Below are 10546 nucleotides of genomic sequence, written 5' to 3' on the forward strand. Positions count from 1 at the left end.
GGCTTCTACAGAGACATAAACCTTCACATAGCTTGTGGTAAGTCTACCGTGGGTCCGTGGTTGGTTTAGACATCATGGCTAATAATTAAAATGCTTTTGAGTGGGAGCTTACTTCCAGAACCACATTGTTGAGCTGTATGGCAGGAGTTACCTACAGTAGCATGCATGTATTAATGGTGGGAGGAAAGCAGAGCACCCACGCAAACACGGGAAGAACATGCAAAGTGCCTGTATTGGCACCTGTATAAAAAAAGAAAAAACTGTCCAGCTGTGCCAAGGACCCAGCAACACACATCTTTAAATGATCTCCTTACCAGAGATGTGGAATATCAGCTTTCAGCATACTCCTACGCCTACACAAGTAGAGTTTGCATTATTTAAGCTGCCCTGGCTGGCCGCTTTAATTGGGAGTCTCCTTTTGAATAGCCGTCCTAGCAGACAGCTCAAGGCAGGCCCTCAGCAATGTATGAATGCAGGTGGAGAAGGAAAATGCTCATCTTTGTGTCATTTGAAATATGAATGCAGTATAAATACTGGAGCAGCATGTTCAACATGGGAATTTGACAGTCTCCACATTGCATCAACAAACCAAGCCCAGGGCAAGTTTTGTGCCAGGTGGAGAATGTGTCCCGTGCAATATGGTGAAGGTATTGCATGGACGATGATAGAATCGCTTCTATGCAAGAAAAGAGTAATGAACCAACAGATGGTGAGGAGTAAATTAATTAAAGCAATTAATAACTTGTTTTGTGGTATGACTTTTTGAACGGGGTTTAAGCAGAAAACAGGTACAGAAAGAGTCATAAAAGGGACTGTGACATGATGATGATGAATACTAAAACTACTAGGGGTGTCACGGTATAAAGGGGAACTATGCAGTCTTTTTACCTTAAGTTACCTTAACTGAACAGCTTCGGAGTCATTGGAATGGTTATATGACTTGTTTCTAGTTGAATGGTGGTCGTCTCACTCTAGGGCTGCACGATTATGGCCAAAATGATAATCACGATTATTTTGATCAATATTGAGATCACGATTAATTATCACGATTATTTGTTGATTTTAGCCAAAACAAAATTTTATTGTCACATAATTATATAATTATAACTGCTTTTACATCCATATTGTGCTACATTCCTACTAATACATCCATATTGTGCTACATTCCTCCTTTATTGAAGGATACTGTGAAGGAGTATGCCATTTCAGCTGTTGTGCGACCGCTTTCCACACATGCATGTTTGCCGTGAAAGATACAGGCAACGCAATTTTCTGTTCACGTTAACGGCGCATGTGGTGCCTGTTATCTACCAGACGAAATAGCTACACGGATTTCTGTGGCTCATTACACTGCCACTTACATGTCTGCGTTGCGCTCTGATGCTCCGAAACCCACGTTAGAGGCAACATAAACATCGCTGAATGTCACGCTAGTAAACACTAATAACACGTTACACAGCAGCTAACGTTAGCCTACCGTTAGCCACAGTAGTAACTGGATTAAACACGGCTAAAATGCTGACTGCTAAACAGTGTAGTGTGTCTGTATTTCACTGTAGGTTTCCAACAGCGGGACGTCCAACAGTCTGCTGCTAAAGCTATGAGCTAAAAGACACAAACTAGCACTATGGTCACTGCTGTTGTCTGAAAAACAACACAGACGGGACAAAACGTTGCGTTTACTGGTAAACTGGTAAACATTGTGACCGGCTTATGATGACCGACTGCTACCTGTTGTGGAATATTCCTCACGTTACTCTGTCCTCTGACTGTCTACATCTAGAAACTAGAAATCTAAGCTGCGCGGTGCAGGCAGGGAACAGCTCTGATTGGCTCATGGAGACATGTGATCAAACAGTGGTTTATGGAGCGCTAGATTGGCTTTGCAAAAACTGTTCTATGAACGGAATGACGCATTTTAAATATCGCTCGATCACGCAAATTTGATCGTGGGAAGCCAAAATCGTGATCGTGATTAAAATTCGATTAATTGTGCAGCCCTATCTCACTCCCCCCCTTAGCATCTGTGAGCGGAAAAACCAGCCTTGCAACTTTCGCCCGGCGAGCCGCCGGCCTAGGTGTCAGGAAGGATCGCGTGATATCAGGTCTCATGATGTAACAAATTGCTTCACGGTACTGCACACATACGCCCATTCAGGGACCTGCTATAACAAGGTAGCAATGGCGTTTTTCACACTATCATCACGGCTGAGCCGGCAAAAAAGAAGCAGAAAGCTAGGAAAGCATTGTCGGAGGAACAGAGGAAGAGGAAACGGCAGACTGACCGAGAGAGGAGTCAGACACAAGTAAACATAGGAGCTGCCAAACATCTATTCTGGAGCTGTAGGGGGAGCTCTACAGCAAAGAAATAGCCAAAACTGCATAGCGCCCCTTTAAATCAAATTTTGGAAATCAGCTTTCGATTTCGACTATCAAAATAAAAAGCAGGATCGGCAATTCCAATTTCAACTGTGCCTCGGAAACTCTGAGAAACTCAAATTGTTGTTGCAAAGTACATTTCTCCCATCTAATGGCTCCTATTCTGAAATTGCTGTTCATGTTTAAAAAAAATTAAATCAAACCATGACCTTAAAAACGAAAGTCAAATTGAATTTTCACTGTAAAGCATAAGGCTGTCGGATATCTGAAGTACGGCGCCAATTCTAAAACATTACCGTCCTTTAAAAAATATAACCATGTTTTTTTTCATTGGAGCAGTGGGAGTAAAACAAACTTTTTGACATTTTATCCATTGTTCATGTACTGTAGAAATATTGATTAATGCAGCTTTAAATATATACACAATGCATGTCAGGCTTTTAATGGTTTATTGTTTTTCAAACACTGGGTTAATTATGCTCATCCAGGTGACGCTAGAAATGACTGCACACAGCTTTCTTCCAGCACTTTTATAATAGATTTGATTACCTCTCATTGTGAACTACTGTGTCTGTTTTGTTTACATGCAGAGGAACACCGGTGACTCGTGTTAATATTCCAGGTTTGACATTTTAACTCTATTAAAAGGCATCATATCAAGTGCTGTACCTGAGTGGGGAAATTACAGCATCATCGGCTCATTATTGCGGTATTAACAAGTGAGAAATTAATGCAGGCATGTGACCCGTTGCGTCTGCAAACGAGGTGCGGTTAGCTTTTATAGCTGGGATCTGCCTGTGTTAGTCCTGGCCTACATTCCGAACTCTGGATTCCAGTGGGAGCTTCAGCAAAGCAAAGACAGAGCTCTGCAAACACCTCTTGGCCACAGCGCGGCTCAGCAGCCTACCACTGCATGTCTGAATGCAAAGCGGGTTTGCTGGAGCTCCCCCGTCTGCCCTCTTCCAGTTCACTTGCAAGTTCACTACATCTGCGGGTCAAATCCCCAGTCAGCTCTCGGCCTCTGACAGGTTCAGGGCCGCGGCTGTGGCTCCACCTCAGTGTGTGGCTCAGCATGTCGGCCAGCCGCAGATCCGCAGATCATTATCGCTATCAAGCACTGTTTCCCCAACAAAATGATATCGCTGCCTTTGATCCTACGCCAAAGCTTATTTCCGTACACTTCTGGGCATTCTAACCCAGGAGCTGCTCTCACTCGGGGCAAAACCCGAGCACGGTTAAAAATAGGCCTCTGTTCTGTTGATGAGATGGAAATGTAGGAATTAACAATGGGGCATCATGTCTTAAATAAGACAACTTTCCCCCCCTACCTGCTCAGTCTGGCCAGATAATGTATGATTTATTGTTGTTTTTCTTTGTGGATAAGATAGCTGAGGCCGTTACTTCAATGCAAACATGGTGCTGTGCTCCTGCTGTGGAATTTCCAATTAAAAAGCACTAGGTTGCAACGTGCAAACTGGGCTAGAGGTCCTGAAAGATTCAGAGTGGGCTGCACGCTGCTCTGCATCCACATACTGAACAAACAGAATACATCTGGTGCAGGGATTGACTACATTTTGAACGCATTGTTGTTTACACAACTTTCTGGAAATTCATCCATAGATGATAGTCATTATACTGTTCAGCAATGGGAACTCTATTTCAATGATAAAAGTCCTTACTGCTGTGATGATCAGAATAATCAGAATAATTGCTTTTCGCATTCTGTACGAAGACGACAACAACAGCCTAGTTTGCTCAGTGCAACAACCCCATGTTAGAATGGTTATTGGAATTTCAAATGATAAAGTTACAGCCCTGAAGTTAAGATTTTTTTTTTGATTATTTAACACAATTACTTATTGACTTTTGGAAAGATGTTGCAATTACTGAATTTAAAAAATCAACAGTGAAAACAGCTTGAAATTCCTCTCAATACTTTTCCTGTTTTTCATTCAGAACGCCAAATAAGAGTTTACTTGCAAAACGTAATGAGAAAAATTTTGATTGCTCTGTTTTTGTGATCGTTAGGAATTTGTAATTGTAATTCATAGCACAGCCCTAACTTGTAGCCCTTGTGGCACCATGTGCTGTAGGGTAGCATCGATTTCATGTAAATAACTGAGCACTTCATGCCTCACGAGTTGTTTACATACCTACAGGTAGGGCTGCACAATTAGTCGCAATTTTATCGAAATCGCAATATGAACTAGTGCAGTATCCAAATCGCGCGGGGGCGCAATATTTGTTAAAAGCAACATATTTGTCAAACCCTTCTAAAATAAAGTATTGTGGTGCTGCAGAGACCTCCCGGCCAACAAATCGTATCCTACAGACTAAAGAAAAAAATATTTGTTTGGTACAGATCCTGGCAAAAAAAAGAAAAGAAAATCACACTTATACAGAAATGATCATTCCCTCCAATATCGTGAATCATATCGCAATCGCGATATCAGTCAAAAATAATCGCGATTACATATTTTCCTAATATCGTGCAGCCCTACCTAGAGGCCCTTAATTAGTATGCTGCTGTGGAGGATTTTTTCATTCCATGTAGGCAGCTGGTCCTGCTTGTCTCTTACTTTGGCTTAAGATATTTCTCCAGCTCCCAGTGTCTGCAGCTGACTGTATGAGGCTTGTCACAGGGGCAGAGATATGGTCCTTAGGGGGATAAGAGCTCTGCGAATGGCCCAAACTTATCAACGCAGCCCGCCCTGTCCCCGAGCTTCGAACACAATGCTCCCCCTAATTTCTCCAGAATGGAAGTCCCTCCAGACCTGGAGTAATCTCATATTCTCCGTTTGCACGCAGTAACTCTAGTTACTCTAGCTCTGTTCCCTGCATCCCTTGCCAATTGCATAATCAAGTCCAGAACTCATCAGCAAGATGGCAGAAGAAGTGCTCTATTAAGCTGCATCATGCTCCATCTGTTGTGTAAGACAGAGATAACAGTATTTACAGTTTTGGAGTTGTGGCAGACGCTTTCGGCCAATTTTTTGTGCACCGCAGAGTTCTGCTTACTTCATAAAATGTCACGGATTAATTCTGCCGCTTGCGATGGTGGCCAACTGCAATTTTTACCCCCACCAGAAAAAAACTAAAAATCACAAACTAACTTTGTTGGAAGTGTTATATCAAGAACTTGTGTTACCATTTGAATGTAAAACACATTGAGGACATTTACTCTAAAGTTCTTTTTTTGGCTTGTCCTGTTTCATATTCTAAGTATTCCAATCATTTTTATTCAATTTTGGGGAATGGACAATATTTGCTATAACTCTACAGGGTACCTGCGGTGTGAAGTGGTTGGTAAGCGTCTTTCAACTCGCCATTAAGTATTCAGTGCTCAGGTCTTTCTATCAGTGAGGCGAATATGTATTCACAGAAAGACTAACCCAGATTTGAGAAACCAGCTGATAACAAAAAGTGCTGAGTAAAACACAGCCTTATCTTCCTCACAGACTGGAATGAATTCACCTTACTGTACATGAATCAGCTCACTGCCAGATGCATTAACCTACATCTGTTCTTTCAAACAAGACTCCAATCCGAAACCGATATCGGCCTGGCCATTACATCCATTAACTGCAACATACATTATCATTAGAAGTCATTTTATACAAGTATTTCATTTTACACATCACTATATAAAACGGTGATTATATACTGTATGAAGGGTGGGTCTTACATATTTATTCTCTACACTACAGCGAAGATGTGTGTCACTTTCCTTTTTCTTTCTTTCTTTTCCTTTTTTTTGTGGCCATTTTCGGCCTTTATTTTTACAGGACAGCTGAAGACATGAAAGGGGGGAGAGAGAGGGGGGAGCAGCAAAGGGCCGCAGGTCAGAGTCCAACCCGGGCCCGCTGCATCGAGGAGTAAACCTCTATATATGGGCGCCCGCTCCACCAGCTGAGCTATCCGGGCGCCCCACTTTTCTTTTCTAACCAGCACATTACAATTATGTTATTAGTAGCCCATCTAAAAGGAAATAGCAGGAGCGCCAAACTCCTTCATGTCAGAAACTCCCAACAATTTCAAAATGTCATTCATTTGACCACAGAACTCAATCCAGTATGATACAGCCTGATTCTAGCAGAGGGGAAGTGTTTTGCATTTGTGATCATTTCAGACAGTAATGTAGAGACGAAAAGCTTCACTTATTTGTATTCCGTCAACAGTCAGTTAATCGAGTAGCCAATCGACAGAAAATTCCTCAGCAACTATTTTCACAATGGATTCATGACTATTTTTATTGATTGTTTTTCCAAGCAAAATATGAAAATATGTCTTACTGCAAGCTTAACCATTTAGGATTTGCTTCTTTTCTGTTTGGTTTTTTATATTACTGTAAACTGAATATATTTGGGTTTTGGACTGTGGTCAGAGAAAACAAGCACTTTCCGGACATCACATTGGGCTTTACGGAGTTCTGAAGGACATTGGTCACTATTTACGGACTAGACCTAATCAATTAATTGGGAAAATAGTCATGCAGCTTCATCAATAATGGAAATCAAGTAACTGTATAGTCATATAACAGGTTTAGAAGATGTCAGAATATCCAGAAAAAGTCATTTTGTGCGTGTCACTAAACTCTAACGCTAGGCTTGCACGATACGAGGAAAATATCGCGATAACGATATTACTTGCGATCAATAAACAGATAATAAAGTGTGCTCAGTTCTGCGACTTTGCTGCTTTCATTATTCTGCTAAAATACAACACATTGCTTGTTGAATTTAAAACAAATGAAATCATTGCCAACCTTCTTTTATTGGATTGAATTGAATATAAAAAAGGCACCACTAAAAAGAGTGTAGTTTTCTGCTCATATTTTCTTTCAACTAACACAAAAATCTCAGAGTGTCTTTCGCGATATGTCGCAGCCTTTCGCAATGTGTGTATTGTGGCAGTTGATGTCGCGCTGACAATAAAAAAAAAATAAAAAGAAAACACAGAGAAAGAAAACACAATTATATGAAATCATGCCTCACTTTGCAGGGGCCCCTTTGGAACCATTTGAAGGACCCCTTGTGTTTTCCGTGTTTGGGAAGCACCAGCTAGAAGGGACATGGTTGTCTAGTTAAACAAGCTTGGTGCAGGAGCTGCATCTAGGGGTTCGATAGGATGAGTTACAGTGCAGCAGGACTGCCTACAGACTAGTGTTCCCTGTCTGTTACCTTTAAAGCCGACAACAGTCTGTCTGCAAGACTCGAGACAAAGCCCATGAGCGGTACTTGAAGGATGCACTTGGATTCCACAACAGTGCGCTTCCCACAATGAGGAGCATCGCGGGGCTGCGACTGAGGAAAAAGCAACATTCAGACAGCTTCAAAAGCAGAGGGGCTGTGCAATGTGCAGAGGATTAATTAAAGCGTCTGCAAGTGCCGTCGCTGCTGCTGCTGCTGCTGCTGCTGCTGCTGCTCCATCCCTTCAAAATTCCATTTCGGTCACGTCCACTTCTTCAAAGGAGGAAACACATGTGCATTTGAATAAGTGTGTGATTATTCCCCCGCTTGCACCACGGCTTACACGTGTCGGCATGGGATAGAGATGACTGCAGCCTGCAAACTGGGATGCCAGATGGATTTAGGGTTTAACTGATGCTTTTATCTCGGGCCGCGCAATATATCGATATTATATGGACATCGATATATGAGGCTAGATATCACCTTAAACAAGGGTTGTCTTTTCCTGGTTTTAAAAGCTGCATTGCATTAAAGTGATCTAATTTTCTTAACTTGCCAGACTTATTAGCCGTTTTATTATTCGCCTTTACCCACTTAGTCATTGTATCCACATTATCGGTGATTATTTACCAAAACTCTCATTGTGTAAATATTTTGCGAAAGCACCAATAGTCAACCCATATCGCAGCAATATCGACATTGATGTATTTGGTCAAAAATATCGTGATGTTTGATTTATTTTTATTTTTTCTACATCACCGAGCTCTACTTCAATACATAAACTGTGGGCTATCATTTTATGTTATGCCATCAAAAATAGGTGCATTTTTTTTTTTCTGTACAAATATTTACTTTGCTATCACTTACATTTCCCCAGCTTTGTGCCCGATGAAAACTTGCGGCAAAAATCCTTATTTTGAGTGGGAGGGGGGGTAGAATGTCTTCATGTATGGTGGTCTCATGTCCCAAACTTGTCCAATTGAAATGAAAAGTTTGTTAACCTCGGGGGCTGAGCAATGAAGCAGGTGCAGTCTTCAGTCAAACCTGCCTCTACAGCTACAGAACAGGAGGCTGGCTATATGGCACAGTTTGCTGTGGAACAACTTGGCAGAACAGCCATGCTGCTAAAAAGGACCTCGCTATTTTAGCGTGACCAAATAGGAAATTGTAAGTAGACCCACAAACCTCGTATTTATAACTTGAAGTAGGCGGTGCCGGTGGAGTCATGATGTAGCCTGCAGCACCAACACCGAGCGTTAAACCCGAAACGGTGTGGAATGGACTCGGGACTGTTCTCACACAGCTAAAAGTGTTTACTTCAGTATTTTACCACGGACATTTTTAGCCTACCTTGATCCAGTAGCCGCATAGAGTGCTGAAAAGACGGGTCCAGCGTGTCCTTCTCTGCCATAAGCTCCGGCAAGTACTTGTCGCTCTCCATCTCGTCCTGGGCTTTTTTTTCTTTTCTTTTTTAGGGGGGGGGGGGGGGTTCTCCAAGTAAACGACTCGAATGTTATTTGAAGTAAATACAACAACAACAAACCAAAAGAAAAAAACTTGCTCAACGTCCAAACGGCTCCAAGTTAGGGCACCGCCGAATATTTCTGCGAAGCAAACTCGCGGGCGATAGTGTCATTCGCGCTCGCGCTACAAGAGCATTTCTTCAGTCCTCGCGGCACGCACATACACACACGCACACACACACATAGCCTACATACACTACACACAATACGCGGTTAAATGTGACCGGGAGGTTTTATCCCATCGATGTGTTGTTCAGCCAGCAGAGCCCCGCTACGCATCACAGCCCGCCGGTGTGAGGTTCCCTCTCCTCTCTGGGTAGACAGTCTGGGTCTCTTTGAAGCTCCCTCTGTTGTATCCAGTGCTGAAATGAGGAAGCGGCAGCTATTGGTCACCGACATGCAGCCGGTGGAAGGGGCGGAGCAACGTACACGACGGAGCTGGCCGCGGTGCTGAGTCTCCCCTCATTAGCATATCATTATCATAAAGTTACCACGATACAAGGGCGGCAATTCACAAACACTGAGCTCGGGCAAAGTGCCTGTTTCTGACAAAAGCCACCATTTCAAACTAACAAAAAGCCAGTCCTTCCAGAAAAATGAAAAATGTTTTTTTGTGATTGTTGCGGGCAAAAATCCTTGATTATGCGGCACGTTTTCTTAAAAAATGATGGATATTTGGATATTGAGGATATTTATGCAATTTTATGCGATGAAATTGCGGGAACTTGCAAAAATTGTGTGAACTTGCAAAAACTGTGGTTTGATGAAAAAGAGAAAAAAAAAGGGATTCCCCCAACACCCTGCTTTTCGATGAGGTTCACGTCGCGTAATTACGTCACTTCATAACGTTCCCATGGCAACAGGGAAAAATGGCTGCTCTTGTGTGAAGTAAACGCAACATTTTTCAAATTTCTGCTAAGATATATGTGACCTTTTTGCAACGAAAATGCGGGGATTATGAAATCATGCAAGCCCAGCATATTTTGCACAGAAATTTATGCGGCGAAAGTGCGGCGTATTTGAAAAAATGCAGCCTCCGCATAAAAATGCCGACTTTGGCTGATTTTGCATTGAATTATGCGATCGCATAATTGCGTTTTTCTGGAGGGACTGTAATACGTCTCACTGGAGCTCCATGTCTTCGTTTTAAACGCACAAGACAATAAGCCATTATCCACACAAGGAACAATTACAGCACATACGGTACATGAGCCAGAATCAACATCACGCCATTATATTTTACACACAGACCCAGAAAACAACAGCACTCCTTCTATACTGGCATACTACCTGATGAAACGCAACAAGTATGTATGCAGAATGTGAGCACAATTTTAAACTAAACTAATAACTTAGTAGAGCTACATTTTGTCACAGGGGAAAAAGTATTAGGCAATATTGCAGTGTCTATTTGACATTGTACCTTAGTAATGTAAATTCCCAAACCGATTTGTG

The 10546-nt window shown here is 42.2% G+C and overlaps 1 protein-coding gene across 2 annotated transcripts in view; it reads right to left on the reverse strand.

Annotated features, from left to right (window-relative positions):
- Positions 1 to 9461, reverse strand: part of khdrbs3 (KH domain containing, RNA binding, signal transduction associated 3) — a 125551-nt gene extending 116090 nt beyond the window's left edge. For both annotated transcript variants that reach the window (XR_005641328.1, XM_039821142.1), the window contains exon 1: positions 8919 to 9461. Coding sequence is in view for 1 of the 2 variants with exons in the window: in XM_039821142.1 (XP_039677076.1) it covers positions 8919 to 9009 (91 nt within the window). In the remaining variant the exon portion in view is untranslated. The remainder of the gene's footprint in view (positions 1 to 8918) is intronic.
- Positions 9462 to 10546: the final 1085 nt, after the last annotated feature.

Source organism: Perca fluviatilis, chromosome 13 (assembly GCF_010015445.1).
Source record: "Perca fluviatilis chromosome 13, GENO_Pfluv_1.0, whole genome shotgun sequence".
In the NCBI taxonomy this organism is placed as follows: Eukaryota; Metazoa; Chordata; class Actinopteri; order Perciformes; family Percidae; genus Perca; species Perca fluviatilis.